Here is an 18,789-nt window from a genome sequence, read left to right on the forward strand (position 1 = left end):
GCCTCTAGGACTGATTTAAGGACTTCAAGTGGTGCAGAACCACTGTGCCTCCAGAGTGATTGTTACAGTGGATTCCCACCCTCTGGGTTAAGTGTTCACTATTTCAAGATGGAATGTGTTTGGCTTTAGCTTACATTCATTTATGGAAGACATCTATCCCAAAGGGTTTCAAAGCTTTTCAAAAGTTTTAATGTACATTTATATAGAATATTGTCATCCACTTCCTCTTTAAATGTAGTCACTTCAATGGTGAGACACAAGCCTTCCCAACTCTACCTAAAACTTAACTAAATGTTCAGAGAAGAGACAGAGCTGCCACGAGTGATGGAGAGTAGGATTTAGGAAAGTAGAATATGCTTCAGAAGACAGAAAGTTTCATAGTGCTAATGTAACACTCACAACTCTGTGGAAAAGCACCTTGGACACAGAAATGAACACTTCAGATCAGGAGCTTAATACTGGCCTTACTGAAAAGACAATACAGCTCCAGATGCTGACTGAACCGTAGCAACGCATAACACAAGAGCTTAGGCAGTGTGGGTGGAATGAGTGGATGGTGAGGTAGAACTGGCTGAATGAGAGAACCCAGAGACAAGTTGGAGGTCTGCAGCCAGTGGAGTTCCACAGGTATCGATTCTGGGGCCAGTCTTGTTCAACATCTTCATCAACGTGCTGGATGAGGAGACAGAGTGTACCCTCAGCAAGTTGGCTGATGACACCAAACTGGGAGGACTGGCTGATTCCCCAGAAGGCTGTGCTGCCATTCAGCGGGATCTCAACAGGCTTGAGAGTTGGGCAAAGAGGAACCTCATGAGGTTCAACAAGGACAAGTGCAGAGTCCTGCATGTGGGGAGGAACAACCACATGCACCAGTACAGGCTGGAGATTGACCTGCTGGAGGGCAGCTCTGCAGAGAGAGACCCAGGAGTCCTGGTTGATAATAAACTAACCATGAGCCAGCAATGTGCCCTCATGGTCGAGAAGATCAATGGCATCCTGGAATGCATCAAGAAGAGTGTGGCCAGCACGTCAAGCAAGGTTCTTATCCCCCTCTACTCTGCCCTGGTGAGGCCTCATCTGGAGACCTGTGTCCAGTTCTGGGCTCCTCAGCTGAAGAGGGACAGAGAACTTCTGGAGAGAGTCCAGCGCAGGGCCACCAAGATGATCAGGGGACTGGAACATCTTTCATACGAGGAAAGGCTGCAGGAACTGGGGCTGTTCAGCTTGGAGAAGGGAACACTGAGGGGGAAAACTCATTAATACCTACAAATATTTGAAAGGTGTGTGTCAAGAGGATGTGACAGCATTTTTTTCTGTTGTCTCCAGTAATACGACAAGGGTTAATGGACAAAAGCTGGAACACAAAAAGTTCCGCTTAAACTTAAGGAATAACTATTTTACTTTAATGGTGACAGTGCCCTGGCACAGGTTGCCCAGGAAGATTGAGGAATCTCCTTCTCTGGAGACTTTTGAAACCTGCCTGGATGCGTTCTTATGCGACCTTATCAAAGTGAACCTGTTTAAGCTCGGAGGTTGGACTGGATGATGTCTAGAGGTCCCTTCTAATTCCTATCATTCTATGATTCTAATCCCAACCTTTTGATGTTTCTGGTATTCTCATTGCATCTTTGCATCTTTGGGGTGGCATCTTTGTCATGGCAACCTCCTAGCTCTGGGCTGCACAGTGACACAATTAATGAACCTGTACTCTTCAATAATATTTACCTTTTATACATGTGACTGATAAGGCCAGATTTCAGACTTTGTTATCCAGCCAAGACTTTTAAGTGTGACTTCACAGGTGTAATTCACTCAGCCTAAAGAGGCTGTTCTACTGTTGTCTTTATGAACATGGCTGGACTCCCATTATGCTGATAATAATGTATCTTACCACAAGATCTCTCTTTTAGAGTCTCAGAAGAAGGATATCTCTTTCAATTAATTTCCAAGAGTTAGATAGGGAAAAAAATACAGAGAAACTAGGATTAATGTGTCTTTTCCTTGGATTTTGTGTTTTCCATTTGTACAAATGATCAGGAAAAAGCCTATGTCTGGAAATCATGTTTATTGTAATAGAATGTAGCTCACTGAAGCCATGGTCTTTGAATCCGTTTCTAGGAAGGCGGTATCCACTCTCTTTTTCCTTCAGTGTCTACTTTCCAGGAACCACTTTTGGAAGCAGGGATATAAATGTTGTGACCCTCAGCATCAGTTTCCTCAAAAACATAACCAGGTGGGACTTCATAAGAGGCCAAGCATCTGGTAATGCACTTTGGTGTGTAGCTGGTAGCATAGGTGGTTTTAGCATCCAGCAGAGTGGGATGCTTTGGGCCTGACCAAACAGGTTTGTACCTCTTTGTAACTTTGAGTGGATGAGGCACATAATGGGCCTTAAAGGTAGTCAAGTAATCCACTGGTTTTGCTGGGAAAGTCATCTTTGGAGCATGAATGATGGGTTTCCGTCTCTTGCAAAGCCAAGGCTTATAGTCATCCTTCATTGTGGAAGAGCCGTTGAAGCACACAGTACTTTTCTTGATCTGAGGAAAAACTCGACATATCTTGGCTGGCTTGCCGTTTGAGTACTTGTAGTGCATCTGAGTAGTGGTGCAAAGGTCCATTTTCTCCAGAGGTGGAACATAGACGTCAGGTTTTTGAGGGAAAATGGGGGGCTGTGGCCAAGCTTGATATTTTTCCTGGAATTCAGTTGTAGATAAAAATGGAAGATCATGGCAACGCTCCAGCTGGTATGGTTTTGCAAGCTTGGCTGGACGACCAGCTAGCCCCTTGTAAGAAACTTTGTGGGTAGTGAGGCCATCAAAGGGGACCTTATTGGCCTTGTATTTCTGATATTTATGGACATGATGTTCCTTCAGAGGAAGTGGCACGTAATGGACTCTGTAATTTGTTACATTGTCAAAAGGAGCTTTGGTTTTCTGGACTAGATTCAGAGGCTTGCAGCTTTGAGTGGCAACTGGTCCCTTGAACAAATAGTCAGCCTGGACAGTGGTTCTGTGATCAAATTTTTCTTCTGATGGTTGAAACCTGTCATTTGGTCTGATAGGCTGTAGCTTTGGTTCATTCCACAGCACATAGTCATCTGAAATGTAAGAGGAATCCTATAAAAGTGCTCAGTTAAGTTCTTTAGTAAGTTTATGCATAAATCATATTACATTTTTATTATTATATTCTCTGCTCTAATAAATATGTTAAATATTTTATTGACACATTTTGTTAAAAGACTGGCTGTGGAACACCTTACACTTTAGTGCGCTAACCCCTGGAAATGCTTAGCATCTACACGGTACATGGAATGAAAATAGCCTGGTGTACCCACACATACCTACAGAGGTGGTGAAATACAATGTGGGAAGATTGTATTATATTCTCAAGTCTTGCAGAGACATTTTCTGCAGGTGACTGTGTGAGTGCTGCCCTCATACTCATTCAACCAGAAATCATGAAAGTGGAGTATCATGGCACCAAGTTCAACACCCTGCATTTACTTTCCTGCAGCTGTGCTGCAGCTGGCTCAGAGCACAGGCAGGGCATGCTTTCTATCTGCAGAAGGCCATCTGGGTGTCCCCCACAGGATCTCTGGAGCAATGGGAACTAAATGTCCAGCATTCCATTCTAAAGGCCAAGTTGCAGAGCTACCCTTCCTCTTTACACCTTCTCACTTGGGCATGACCTGATTTCTCAATGGCACAGATATGATGCTGCCTACTGTTTGCTGAGATCAGAGTTTTTCAGCTCATCTTGGTGTCAGCAAGCTGTGCTGTGTGGCATGTCCTCGACTCTTGACTTTGCCCTCTGAGGTACTTCTGCTGTCAATACAAGCAGGAACCAGGAAGGAGCTTGTAACTCTTTCTCTGATTCTCATTAGAATTTTTCCTCATTAGAAAAAAAAGTGCTGGAATTTGCACACCGAGCCTACATTGATCGGAAATGTTGAATCACATTACAGAGACAATCCACACTCCAGAAAAATTGCTGTCAAACTTCACGACTAAGTGAACATTTTAGGAGGCATTTTGGAGACATTCATATCTACTTTCCTCGGCAGGATACCAGGGAAAAAAAAAAAAATTAGTCAGTGAGACTTAAAAACATTTGCACTCAGTCTGACTAGAAACCTATTTCAAAGCTTCCTAACAGTCTGACCAGTGCCGCAGCCACAATATCAGTCTTTTTACTCCCTTCCTATTAGTCTTGTGCAGCTTTCTCTAGAGAGCATTATGGTTACTGGTAGGAGGTTGAAATGAAATAGTCTTGGAATTAGCCCAAATCTTTTTTTAAATTTATTTTTCCCTCCTTTCAAACCACATAGAGAATCATGAGGCAAATAAGCTTCCAGCTGACTCTGCACCGGAAGGAAGTCTAGCTTTCAAGTACTAGAATGTAAATGAAGAACGTAGATATCAGGATATTTGAACTCTCTAATCCAAACAGTTACTCCTTTTGACTGGCAATGGCCATTGTACTGCTCAAGCACAGGAAAAAAAAAAGAAATGTGTCCACTACAATGTGGACCTGACCAAAACAGAGTAACTTTTTGCCCCAATTAAATGTCCATTTAAAGTCCCTCTGGTTCAAACCAAGCTGCTGTGCCCTGGCACAAGAGAGAAAGCAGCAGCCAGTGAGCAGCCTGGCCCTTGGGCGCAGAGCTTCTCTCCTACACCACTGACTAGGGTAGCCAGCTGAGAGCACAGGCCCGCCTTTGTGCGCCAGCAGACAGACATTAACCACTGTCACTGCCACTGAAGCCCAGGCCACTTGCCCTGCCAGTGTGAGGCATATTTATACTCCTTAGGTGCTCCTGTTTCTCTGTGGGAATAGGAGTGGTCCAGGAACCACCACATCGATGGGGTGCTGACTTTGTGCCCATGCCCAGGTCACACCGTTTTCCTGGAGAGATGGTCCGGCAGCTTGAATCACAAGTATACACAGATATATGTCATTACAGAGGATGTATTGATAAGCTGTAAAAAAAATGAGGAGCTAATGAGATTCAGCTCATCTCTACATAAAGGCTCGCTCAGAGATCTGGCATTTCAGATGGTAGCCAAGAACTACCATAGAACTTTTCAGATTCCACCTTCATCTTTGCTGGAAAGTAGTCTGTTCATTTTGGACACTAGTGTAGCCTTTGCAAAATATTCAAAATATAACAAGTCCATCTGTCTTCAATTTAAAAAATTCACAAGCTCTACACATTTGGAGACCTCATAGGTGTTATGAATTTGTTTTACCTAGTGTAAGCCAGTAGTGCTACTATTCCTTCAAAATATGTTACAATTTTATTGTAACTCTTATTCTTCTCCCATGGATATTAGTAGTTTCCCTTGTAGCATAACTGAAAACATTAGGGGGTACAGGAGGCAACGGAGGATATGAACCATATTGTATTGGAGGGTTAGGTGCTTCTCACTATAACCAAGCAAAATGAAACCAAAATTTGATTTTGTACTAATAATATGTCTGCAGACATATAGAAACAGCTACGTGTATAGCTTGCAGGAGATGAGAATTTTGAAACTTTAAGCTGCAAAGGCATCTGACGTTCATTGTGATAGGCAATAGCATCGTCTTAAACCTACAGTGTCACCTGGGATATGGTACGTTTAGTGGAAAGGAATATGAGAGTGTAGTAGGAAAGGTAATTTAATACCAATGCAGCATTGTTTTATATACCATTTAAATATTTGAATTATGATCATTAATTGTGTTTCAAAGTTTGACACTTGAGTAGTGATCAGTAAAACCTAGCAATATTTAGAGAATAGCATATTGAAAAGCTTTCAATTCTTTTATGAATCTGGACCTCTAAAAGGGAATGCATTCAGTATGCAACTTGATCTTTGAGGGGGTTTTGATGAAGATTTCCATCTGCAGTGTTTTGAAAAATGTTGCAAGTTATAACTAAATGTGGCTGTGATACATTTTTGAGCTCTGGAGTAACAGTTAAGGTGCTGACCCAAAAGCTGATAAAAGACAAAAAAACACATCTGCTTCAGATACAGAGAAGCTAAGGATATCATAACACAGAAGGAAAGATCCTCTGCTTGTGTAAAGCAGCCTTTTTTATTGGCTTCACTGAAACTATTACAATGAATACCACCTGGTGACATTGCCCATGCAAAACAAAGTGTCCAAAATCGTGTAAATGTAGGTATTCTGCACCTGTGGGTCATGATCTTCATGATACAAGTAATTCTAAATGGACAGTATTTCCCATGTGCTTAATGCAAAAATTCCAGTTTATGCCATTGCAAACATGCAGCTGCGCTGAAATCTCTCAGTCGTTTCAGCTGGGTAATCTTAACACTACATTCAAATACCTTTTATTTTCTTACTTCCTTTATCATAATGAGTTTTAAGAAAAAAAAAATGTATCTGTACATTGGGGAAAATCTCAATGCCAGCACCAGTCGTAAGCTTTTCTATTTGCACAGTATAATAATGGTAAAATTAAAATGAAAGAATTTTAAATTATTTTAAGAAACACACAAATGCTAACTATAAACCTAGCAATGCTGCTTAATTGAAAGTGTGCAGAGGGGAGGCAAAATCCTCTGATTCTCTGCTTGCCCCTGAAACTAGCACAGTTGCTGTAACTTTGTAAAAAAAAAAATAAAGAGAATTCATGCTCGTAGAGAGGAAGGAACAAAGCCCTCACAAGACAAACCACCTACCACCAAGTTAGTGCTACTGAGAAACAAGGGCATAGTTAGATGCACAATTCACAAGGTTTACCAAGAGGGGGCCTTCAGTGCTTAAGACATTTGTGTGGAACTTCTATGTGTCCGTAATTCCAGTTTTCATCTCTTGCCCCTCCACTTATTACCTCTGCAGCACGTGCAGAAAGAGTCCCACACTTCATGACCTGTTCAGACCTAGCAAATTATACATATTTTAGATGTGTCTGACACACTGAATGTCTGGACCAGCCCTGCAGTATAGCAAGCATGTGTTCAGCATATCCTAAACATGACTCTTCTGGACGCACTTGCAGGCATACACATTGCCCTGTTTCTACCTAGGATGCCTGTAGGCCTGTTGTGAGAATCTCAAACAAAGGCTGAGAAGAGCCAGTGCCTGCATATCTCTTCTACACACCTGGGAGGTGGAACGTACGAAAGTTGTAATATTAAAATCACTATTCATCTCAGTTATATGACTTCATACTGGTGTGAGAATCTCCAACAACGAGTTAAAAGTGCCAGCGCTCACTTATCTCTTGTGCAGACCTGAGAGGTGAAGGACTGAGAGATAAACATGAGAAGCAACCCAGGGAGGAAGACATGTGGATGCAAGACATTCCTGTTTTGGCTATAAATTGCTGAATCAAACATGCAAACAGCTTCAAAACAGTTTTGAGCCAGGCCATGGTGCCCAAAGAGAGACCTTTGCCTCATTAACCATACAACTAACATTAAAGGTAATACCCTTTTGACACCCTTAAATACAACAATGAGATAAAAGAGGTCCATGCTAAACATATATGACTGTTCCTCAACCCTCCCCACAAATCGTGTTAAACATCACCCCAGGGAGTGTGCAGAGAGGTTTAGGCTATAAAAGTCCCCAGGGAGAGGCAGATAGAGCATTTTAGTCTTTTGAGTTCTTCTACCGCTTTTAGCCTATTACCCTTTAGAGCAGCTCTTCTAGCCTCTAGCTTTTTGAGCGCTTTTGTTCTGTTTCTTCTCAAGCTGACTGAGAGAGAGAAGGATGCAGCAGGGAGAAAGAGACTGAAGACTCAGGCAAGACAGCCCACAGGTTGTACTCCATTTCCCCCACCAAGACAGATACAGACATCTTCTTGGTAGGAACTGTGTCTCTTTTACTCTGTGGCAAAGAATCCCTGGAGCTAAGTGCTGTTGCCATTTTTATTATGTATTCATGATACTGCACTAGGTTGCGTCTATCATCAGGAATCTCAAATCTGTTATATCTGTCACCTTAATAAATTACCTGTTTTCCAGCCTTCTGAAATTGTGGCTCATAAGCCAAATTCTAACCCTTGGCTACACAAAACTGCTCTCAGTGGCAGTCCGTGGGAGGGATTCTGACAGGCAAACATCGAGCTCTTGCTCTTCACGTGACACTTATTAAACATGCAAATAAGGTGAATTCAGAGATCCGAATGCTAGCATTACTAGGGAACTGTGTTCCCAGAAATTTGTGTCTGTATGGTTCCTGCACAGCTTTTTGGTCTACACGGAGAGAATAAATAAAAATGACACAGTTTCAATCTGTTTTCTTCCGAAGTGAAGTTACTAGTGAAGTCCTAAAAGAAGCTGCAGGGGCACATACCTTCATAAGTGGTTCTTGTATCCATCTTGACATTGGGTATGTGTCTTGTCACACAGAGGAAGCATGGAGGTACTTGAGAGATAGGGTAGGCATTATAGTCCTTCTTGTAAGTGGAGGTCAAATCCATGCTCACATCATTCTTGACATACTTTTCAGGTGGTTTACGTTTCAGTGGCAATGTTTGATGAGCTATGTAGTCTCTCCTGTGAAGAATAGGGGTTTTTTTCATAAGGAAAAAGTTATGTTCCTTTTTCTGGACACACAAAGAAATTCATCATTTCCCTTATCTCCACAGTCCAAGAAAGTCTGGATAAGATATAAGCAGTTAATGAAATACACAAATCTTTCACATTTGGAAACCTGGGCCCTGAAAATGAACTGAGATAGCTCTGGACAGCCTCAGGCAGATGAGGTTCCCCTTTCTCTCCACCCAGTGAAGTTAATGGCCTTACACAAGGCCATCTGTGTTACACACTGGAGTTAGATCAGAAGACATAACTCCTTTTAAAAGTCTGATAATTGTAGAAAGCGACCTAGTAGGTATGGAAAACATATGAGAGAGGTAACAATAGCCTTCTCAGACCATACACTGTACAGCAGTTCAGCTCATGATAAGGAGATGAGAACAAAATTGCGTTACAGCAAAACATTGGTTGAGGAAAGAAAGATCATGGTGGTCAGATGGTTAGCTTTTTCTCATATAGCACAGTAAATGAGCTCTTTTTAAATTCCAGAGTAGTGTTATTTAAGTCCAACAAAACATTAGAGAAATGAGGTAAGCAAGAAAACGGTAAAACGGTAAAATCATCTGATATACACTAACTTGAACCTATTTCACTCTGCTGTACAAGGTAGAGAGTATGCTGCCTGACACCAGTGAAGCCAGTCTCCTAGGTGAGAGTATTTTTCCACAGGTATGCACACCTATTTTCTCCACTGGCAGCTGGCCAGGGGAAACGGTCAGTACAGGAGCTATTCTAATATTAATATTGTGCTTTGCCTCTGGAGTGATGCTGAGTGCGCAAGAGCCTGAGACTCTGAATATTCTGTATTAGTTACATATTTTAGCAAACCAGCAAGGTTCTCAAAAGACTATGTGGAGAAAGAAAATTCACATTGCAAAGTATTAGAGATACTTCTGTAGATGTCACACAAGTTGTAGCCCTCTTGGCATGCCTTTGTTAGCAATTTAAAGCCAGTGTCTTTTTTAAGAGGGGCAAAGAAAAAACAAGCAGGAATACAACAGATATTCACCATTCTTGGTAACAGAGAGGGCTTAGTAACAGGGTCTTTCCCAAGCAGCTCATGGTACACTACAGAATCTCAGCACTGAAACAGCAAAGCCTGTACCAGAGGCAAGTAACAGATCACAGACAGGCAATTATTCACCAACGTGACCAAGTGTTTTCTGTCAGGAGGAGTTTCCTTCCCCACTCTGATTGTTGCAATACAACAGAACCTGCAGTGAAGATTACAGAGGAGAGATTGATCTGCTGACAAATTACTGGCAACCTGCATCGAAGATACCATGAAAAATGGTGCTGCCTGCAACACCCAGACGTTTTCATGGGGACTTGCTGTTGCAATGGCACCTAATGCTCATCAAAATGTTGTTAGGGAAGACTGGTGACAACTGAGCATTTACTGGCCTTCTACGTTCTGACAATCCATTGTCTCTGAACTGAGCCACACAGAACCAGAGCTTTTATCAGCCCTTGGTACTTTCACTCTGGATGTATTTACCTAACAGAGTTGCCCAGAGGACAGCAAGACTTGCAATGCAATGGGTAACTGTTCAGGCTCTGGTTTTTCATTTTCTTACAAGGGTAGGTAAGTTTTACATATTTGGTAGAGTGCATGCTCTGAAGAAGCAAATATAAGCAGTTTCTGTACTTTCTTTCTAGCCTGTGTTTCAGAACTTGTACAAACTGAGAGGCAGGAAACTTGGGAAGACTACAAGAGTCTTGTGAGATTAAGCAGAGCCAAAGCCAAACTAGAATTTAATCTAGCTACAGCCATAAAAGACAATTTAAAATGTTTCTATAAATATATATTGGCTGTCTCTGAAAACTCTCATGTAGACAGAGACATCTCAAGTGTAAGCAAGTCGGCCATTTCAGACTTCAGACACATTTGTGATTTAAATTGATCTTTAAAATCTTTAAAAGGCAGAGGCAGGGAAACAGGTTGGCGGAGCTTCCCTGTCAGGATGAGGACAAATCATAGAATCTTAGAATGGGAGGGGTTGGAAGGGATCTTTAAAGATCATCTAGTCCAACTCCTCTGCCGAATCAAATGGGTGGTGTTAGCTGTTAAGATTTTATTAATAGTCATTGGCCTATGCTAGGTCTCTAATTTGGCTCGGCAAAAGTAATGCTATTGATACTATGCCTGTGATGACAAAAGAAGTAAACATCCAGATCAGGCAGAACCTGCTGTTTGAAGAAAGGGAAGCTCTCAGATTCAAATTAAAGAATCAAATTCCTATTTTTGGGATTTCTTCTGTGGACAAGTGCTTGGCATATCACCTTACTAGCAGCAAGGGAGAGTCTCAGAAGTTACCTCTTTCAGAGAAATAAGCACACTGCAAGTGTACTTTTGTAGAACACCAACACTGAGAAACAACGTAAATGAGAAGCAGAAGCAGCCCAGCAATCCACAGTGACTGCCTTGAGGAAAACGCCCACCACCCCTTTCCTATCACCAAGCTCATTATGTTCACATAACGAGTCACTCACATTACAACATGCAAAGTGATGCACAAAACACAGAACTCCAAGATAATCCATACTTCCCCAGATATTTCTGCTCATTTCCCAGAAACCTTCCCAAAACAGGAAATGAGAAAAAGCCAAGACTATAACTGTGCTTCTACGGCCCATTTATTCCCTAATCAGCCTCCAGTAAGCCTCGATTCTCTAATCATCTCAGCCTCCAGTAAGTGCAAGAAAATAGCTTGACTCCACTACCACAACTGGCCTCACCCAGACCTTCATCTCTCCTTCACAGAGTCCACATGATTGTTTGTACCGCTGCAACATTTTTTTCCTCTCCATTATCCAACCCTCACACACATATTAGCTAAGTCCCAGTCCCCAGTCTGTCTCTCACACTAGTTTTCATACTTTGTAGTCGAGATGCCTTCCATGGCTATCTGTGCCATCTTGTACACATCCTTTGACTTAAATGAGCCTCTGGGGACGGTAATGGGATAAAGGGGATATCTTTCCATGTACTCTGAAAGCATGCACGGCTTCTCATTCTTCTCATAGGGCCTGTTGGGCAGATGTGGACAACGATGACACCTGCAAAGGAAAAAAACAGCACAGGAGTTAGTGACTTACAGGTAGCTGATTAAGAATCCCTCATCGTATAAGTTAACTGCAGTGGATAGTGGATAATAGTGGACAAGCAAGGATTGCAATGACTGCAACAGCCCTGATTATTTAAAGTGCCAAAGCATAACTTACACAAATAAATGGTTATTTCTGTCTACTACTATAGACTTCAGTCAAAAAAAGTCCATGAAGCAAATGAAAACAGCCTATGAAAAGAACGTTCACCTAAATAAATCAAAAAAAGCAAGTTACTCTGAGATACAGCCAGGTGCACCATATTGTGCTGGACTAGAAACTCAACGCTACTTTTGTTCCATTTCTCATAAATTTATTATCCTCCTTTGCCCATATATTGAGCTCACTTGTGTGGACAACTGCTTGAACAGTTTGAAAGTCTCTATTCACTAACACTTGTAAAGCGCTGCTCTGGCCATCTCTCCTTCTGAAAGCAACTCAGAAAGTAATTCTTTCTGAAAGCAAGACCTCTCCATAATGTGTACCAAAATGCTGACAGTAAGAAAAAACTGATTTTGTGAGGAAGCTCCCTCCTAACTGAAACTAAAGTTCCACCATGGATCGTCCACCATTGGTGATCTACTTCATTCTACGTTAGGACCAGGACAGAGCAGGGGGGACAAGGCTCATCTGTTAAGCAGAAATTTGGGATCCTACCCTCAGATTTCTTCCCAGAAACACTACACTTTATGTCCACTTTATGTGGTTTGAATTAAACCTGCTAGAGTCAATGTAAAAGCTGCTGATTAAGGACTTCAGGAAGCAGCCTACACGAATCACAGTGAGATGAGGAGAGAGGCCTCTGTTTTTTTGTCTCATACATCATTCATGCCAAAGTTAGAGTATTCCCTATTGGATGTATGTTTTCCTGTGCTATGTCTCATCCAAGCATTTATTACTTATTTGAAAGGGCTTCTATACTTTAAAAAGTCCCTGTTAAATTAAATGTTGAGTAATCTAGCAACAATAGATACCTAATTACTTAAATTTATACAGACAACTTCTGGTCTACATTCAAGGGGACACTTTTGTATAGTACATCATTTTCCAAACTAACACAAGAGGGGAAGAAGGACTCAGAGGGCTCAAATAAAATTCAGGATCTTTTTGACAAGCCAGTTTCTCATTCAGGTCACAATTCCTTCTGCAAGACCAAGGAAATTATTCTGGGCTCACATCATTGGTTTGTGTCTGTCTTCAAGATCAACAGCTTTAACTGACAAGAACCAGCTGTTGATGCTCCCTCAGTACCTAATTATATGGAAGAATGAGGGTGAGCCCTCTAATCTCAGTCTCAATCCTGGACTTTACTGGTATGACAAACTTTCATCAATCCTAGGTCCACAAGATCAGTGTGAGTCTGGAATAAGGAAGACTTAGCCTTGGCAGAGGGGAAGAAGGTTAGGAAACAATCATATTCAGATACACAGAGCACCCACAAGCATTGAGTTGGCCCATGTCACTTTGAGGCCATTCTCTTTACCAAAAGGTTGTGACGATCAGGAAGAGGTTCCTTAGGGCTTGGAGACAGCAGATATCACTCCTGTCTTCAAGAAAAATAAGAAAGAGTCTCTGGGAACTACAGGCCAACCAGTCTCAGTCCCTGTGAAGAGGACAGAGTAAGCAATCCTGGAACAACTGCTCATTCTCAAAAAGGCCCAAAGAACTAATTTGGAGTGCTCAGCATGAATGTATGAAGGGGAAATCTTTCTTAAACCTGAAAGCCTTCTACAGAAAAAGACTGGCTTGGTAGACAAGATGAGGGCTGTAGATGTTGCTTATCTTGGCCTTGGTAAGAGTTTGACACTGTCTCCCATAACATCCTCAGCAACAAACTGATGAAAGTATGGGATAGTTAAGTGGACAGTGGACCAAATGATACCTGAGCTGCCGGACTCAAAGGGTTGTGATCAGTGGCATAAAATCCAGACAGAAACCAGTTACCAACTGTGTGCACCAGGGCTTGACAATAGGGCAAACATTATTAAATATCTTTATGAATGGCCTGGATAATGGGACAGATGGCACCACTAGCAGGTTTGTAAATGATACAAAACTGGGAAAAGTGGTTGATAGCCCCACTCTGTGTGTTGCCATTCAGAGACACTTCAATAGTATGAAGAAACGGGTCCTCTACTCAGCACTGAGGAAGAGACTTCCGAACGCTGTATCTGAACTCACCAGCATGAGACACGGACATACAGAAGCAAGAAGCCGTAAGGACATTAAAGAACTCCCTCATATGACAAGACTGAGAAGCAAACCCACAGAAGCAGGTAAAACATAATCCAAAACAAGACTGAGAAGTATATCCACAGGAGCAGACATAATCCAAAACAACTCTTGCCACACCACTACCCAATGAAAATATAGACAGGATCCCTGCCCAGTCCTTCACAATTGTTCTATGTATTGATTCTATTTACCCTGCTTTACTGTTTTGATACAAAACCATGAGTTACACAGGACTGGGAAGTTACGTGTGCTTTTGATGGCTTTACGCCTTTTTCAAATAAATTCTGTGTTGTGCTGAAAACTCTGAGCACTCCAGGTCTGAGTTTTTAAGCTGTTCTTAATGCCTGCATCTCCCAATGGTTTAAATTGAGATGTGGATATCCTTTACTGGCCCAATCTCTGCCTGATATTTTCTTACTTCAAGATAAGGCCAGAAGTGTAATTCTGTATCTTTCCCAACACCTTGAAGAATCAACTATTCATTTTATAGTCTTTAAGTTGAGGGAAGATGTATCCTAAAAAGACAAGACTGATTCTGCATGGGCCCAGTGAAGGTTAACAACATGAAGGATGCTTTTTTATTATTCATGCTGTTGAAGTCTGTCTGACTACTTAATGTGAAGTGTACTTTTAAAAGTTTGTTTTCTTCAAGAATATCACAAGAATCTAGAAAATGCCTGAGCCTTGCTTTTGATTCCCTACTCACGTCCTACAACCATTTAAACATTATACAGACTGAATGTTGGAGTCAAGGACATACAGGCTGGGGAAGGAGATTCTGAAAGAGTTGGACTACCTATCTCAGACAACTTCCATAGTTTGACATTTCCAGACTATTTTATGTCTGCTGTCTGTGTCAAGCTACTGATGTTTCAGTGCTTTCCATAGTGATGAAGTCCATTTACAACTGTTTTCAAGATTGGTCCTTTCTCACAGCCACTCAAGTTCTTAACTAGTTCTGAGGCAAAATAATATCTGTTAACTCCTACTGAAACTGGTTGTCACTGTAGCCACTCAGTGCCTAAGTGTTTGTGGTGGTTTTGGATGGGGTAGAGTTAATTTTCTCCATAATAACTAGTATTTCTGAGCATTGCTTACACAGCATCAAGGCTTTTTCTGTTCCTCACACCACTCCACCAGTGAGTGAGCTGGGGGTGCATAAGAAGCTAGGAGAGAACATGGCCAGGACAACTGACTCCCAAATAGCCAAAGGGCAATTCCATATTCCATAGGACTTCGTGCCCAGCATATAAATTGTGGGAAGTTGGTGGGGAGGGGCAGATCACTGCACAGGCATCAGTCAGGGGGTGGTGAGCCATTGCACTGTGCATCACTTTTTTCCTTGGGTTTTGTTTCTCTTAGTTACTATTATTATACTTTATTATTCTTCTTGTTATAATATTTTAGTTTAGTTCAGTCATTATACTTGTTCTTAATCCACAAGTTTTGATTTTTTTTTTCTGACCCTCCTCCTCATCCTATGGAAGGCATGGGGAGTGGGAGTGTGAGGTTGCATAGCACCTACCTGCCAGCCAAGCTTCAAATACAACAGTTGGTCAAAAAGACTGGTAGAATCATAAAATCATCATGATTAGAAAAGACCTTTAAGATTGTCGAGTCCAGACACTAACCTCACACTGCCAGGCTCACTACTAAACTAAACCGTATCACTCAGTATCTGAACTACACATCTTTCAAATATCTCTAGGGATGGTAACTCCACTTCCTCCCTGGACACCCTATTGCAACGCTTAATAACCCTCTTGTAGAAAAAGTTCTTCCTAATCCCCAGTCTAAACCTCCCATGGCCCAACTTGAATCCATTTCCTCATGTTTTATCATTCATTACTGAAGAGAAGACATCAACCCCCACCTCATTACAACCCCCTTTCAGGTAGTTGTAGAGTGACCATATCTCCTCTCAGCCTCCTCTTCCCTAGGCAAAACATCCCGAGGTCCTTCAACCACTCTTCATAAGATTTGTTCTCCAGACCCTTCACCACCTTCGTTGCTCGTCTCTGGACACACTTCAGCACATCAATGTCCTTCTTGCAGTGAGGGGCCCAGAACTGAACACAGTATTTGAGATAAAGCCTCACCAATGCTGAGTACAAGAGGACAATCATTTCTTTGGCCTCATTGGACACAGCATTTCTCACATAAGCCAGGATAACATTGGCCTTCTTGGCCACCTGGACACATTGCTGGTTCATATCCAGTCAGTTGTCAACACCCCCAGGTCCTTTTCTGCTGAGCAGCTTTCCAGTCACTCTGCCCCAAGCCTGTAGCATTGCATGGGGTTGTTGTGGCCCAAGTGCAGGATCTCATACTTGGCCTTTTAAACCTCAAACAATTGTCCCAGTCTCTCACCTGGAGCCTCTGGCAGAAAACATCTGGAGAAACCCAAGGTCAGCCATTAGGGTTTTGGAGCTGAGGACATTGAGGATGAGAAGCCTACTACACTCCAACTAAAGAAGAAATACTAGCAGCATATGAGGGACTTCAAGCTGCTTCAGAAGTCATTGGCGCAGAAGCTTATCTCCTCTTGGCATCACATCTGCCTGTGCTACACTGGATGTTCAAAGGGAAAACCCCTTCTATACATCATGCAACCAGCGCTACATGGAGTAAGTGGATGGCGTTGATTACACAACAATCTCAGCTGAGGAAACCTAATCGCCCAGGAGTCTTGGAAGAGATTATGGACTGGCCAGAAGGCAGATTTAAGAGCATTGCCTGAGGAAGTGGCTTGTGCCTAAGAGACATCAGCATATAATGAACTGTCAGAAGATGAGAGGTATTATGCTTTTTTTACTGATGGATCCTGCCACGTGGTAGGAAATCATTGTAAGTGAAAAGCTTACTCTGAAGGTACGTCATGTAGATGTTCACATGCCCAAAAGCCCAAAAGACAAAGCTGCCAAAGCTGAAGTAGCTCAGGTGGATCTAGACTGGGAGCATAAGGGTGGTCTATTTATAGTTCAATGGGCCCATGAAACATCAGGACATCTGGGGAGAGATGCAACACATAGATGGGCTCGTGATCGAGGGGTGGACTTGACCATGGAAGCCATCACACAACTCATTCATTAACGTGAAACATGAGCTGCAATCAAGCGAGAACAAAGTCTCCCTGGAACAGAGTCTGTATTGGGTCTGAAACTGTGGTTTTCCACAGCAGCCATTATAGTGCTGTGCCTTCTGTTGATAGCTAAAAATGTGTATAGATAGCACATCAATGTTGTGAGTATAGCTCGCACAGCATCAGGGCTGTCCCTCCAGCATTCTTTCCCCACCTTCACCAGTAGCTGTGGGTGTGCAGGATCCTGGGAGGGATCAGCTGACCCAGGCTGACCAAGGAGATATCCCATACCATACATCAGTTGAGCAGTATCAACTCAGGGAGAGGAGCAGAACGGGGCAGACATTTCTAATTCACTTTTGCTTTCCAGAACTGCTACACGTATTGAAGCCCTACTTCTCTGGGAAAAGGCTGGACACTGCGGCTGATGGGGAATAAGATCTAAATTTGCTTTGCATCTCATGTGCATGGCTGTGCTGTTTTCTTATTAAACAGCTTTTATCTTAACCCACAAGGCTTCCATCTTATTTTTTCCCTTCCCTGGCTCGCTGAGGGGTGATAGAGCAGCGTGGTGGGCACCTGGCATCCAATCAGGGTCAAAACAACACACAAATAAAAAGTTTGATAAAAGTCAGAAGTACATTTGTAATCTGCTTGCTACCAACACTTCCGTTGGGTTTTTTTGCGTACAAGTGCTTATTACACATGATGAACAACAAATGGCAAAAAAAGGGGAAAGCTCTTCTCTTTGTAATCCACCTACATGAGAAATCCACCTTCCTTTTGTTCATTCCTATCACAAAAACAAGACGCACATGGTTGAATAGACAGAATGGGAAAAAAAAAAATACTCTCTTAAGATACCTTATTTACAAGTTTTCATATGCACATGCAGCAGTAACAATGCAGCACTAAAGAGCAGTGCAGCCAAGTACCCAAGTAACTGCTCTTCCAAGCTATTTCCCCCAGCCTTTTACATACCCACAGGAACACAGCTGACATAGGCACTTCTTCAATGATTGAGCCCCATGCAGAGGCACAGCTGGTGTATGAGACATGTTTGCTAAGAAAACTAGTAATGGTTCAGGTCTTTCTCAGGAGATGCTCTACAGCAGAGAAAAAAAAACCACCACCACTCTTCCGCAGCAGTCTCTGGAGACAATGGTCAGACAACCTGAAAACTTCCAGAAGATGGACACAGCACACAGCACTGGTACAGATTCCCATTACACATCCCAGAAGACTGCCTCCTTCCCTAAGGCACCATGTCCAGGTTCCTCTGGTGGCATCCCAACCAGAGCTCTGTGGCCATGCCTGTGGTCAAGCCTCCTCTGACCTGGGCATGAAAGCTTGACAGTTGTCTGGGAACCATTGTGATGTCACCAACACCAGATGCTAGAGCCTAGGTCTGCAAAGAACACAGTTGGGCCTGTTCCCAACAGCCCCACTAAGGTCAGACCTTCCAGTTCGCTTTGACCATTATTGGATAATGGGCTATAAAAAGTACGCAGCCATATTATAACTCCCACAATTAGCCGCATAAATCTCTCATTGCAGAATTTGACAAGCTTTATGAAAAAGGGAAGATGTCAACCACAAGTAGATATTTTTCTTAAAACCTACTTGTAACTGTTTTGAAAGAAAGGAGAAAGTAAAGCTTTTGATAGTTTTCCACAGCACTCTCCTATAGAAACTGCCTGCCCAATGGCTTGGAAGGGTATTACTCTTCACTGGGTTAAAAACTGTCTGGATGGCTGGGCCCAGATACTGGTGGGGAATGGAGTCAAATCCCATTCATGGCCGGTC

General features: G+C 42.4%; 1 protein-coding gene across 1 annotated transcript; it reads right to left on the reverse strand.

Annotated features, from left to right (window-relative positions):
* Positions 1-2,114: 2,114 nt before the first annotated feature.
* Positions 2,115-18,017, reverse strand: SAXO1 (stabilizer of axonemal microtubules 1). Its single transcript, XM_010205091.2, has 4 exons — positions 17,965-18,017; positions 11,439-11,618; positions 8,314-8,516; positions 2,115-3,097 (listed from the first exon to the last, which is right to left on the reverse strand). Exons 2-4 carry the CDS (start codon positions 11,558-11,560, stop codon positions 2,115-2,117), a joined length of 1,308 nt encoding a protein of 435 aa, XP_010203393.2. The 5' UTR covers positions 11,561-11,618; positions 17,965-18,017.
* Between the last annotated feature and the right edge of the window lie 772 nt (positions 18,018-18,789).

Source organism: Colius striatus, chromosome Z (assembly GCF_028858725.1).
Source record: "Colius striatus isolate bColStr4 chromosome Z, bColStr4.1.hap1, whole genome shotgun sequence".
In the NCBI taxonomy this organism is placed as follows: domain Eukaryota; kingdom Metazoa; phylum Chordata; class Aves; order Coliiformes; family Coliidae; genus Colius; species Colius striatus.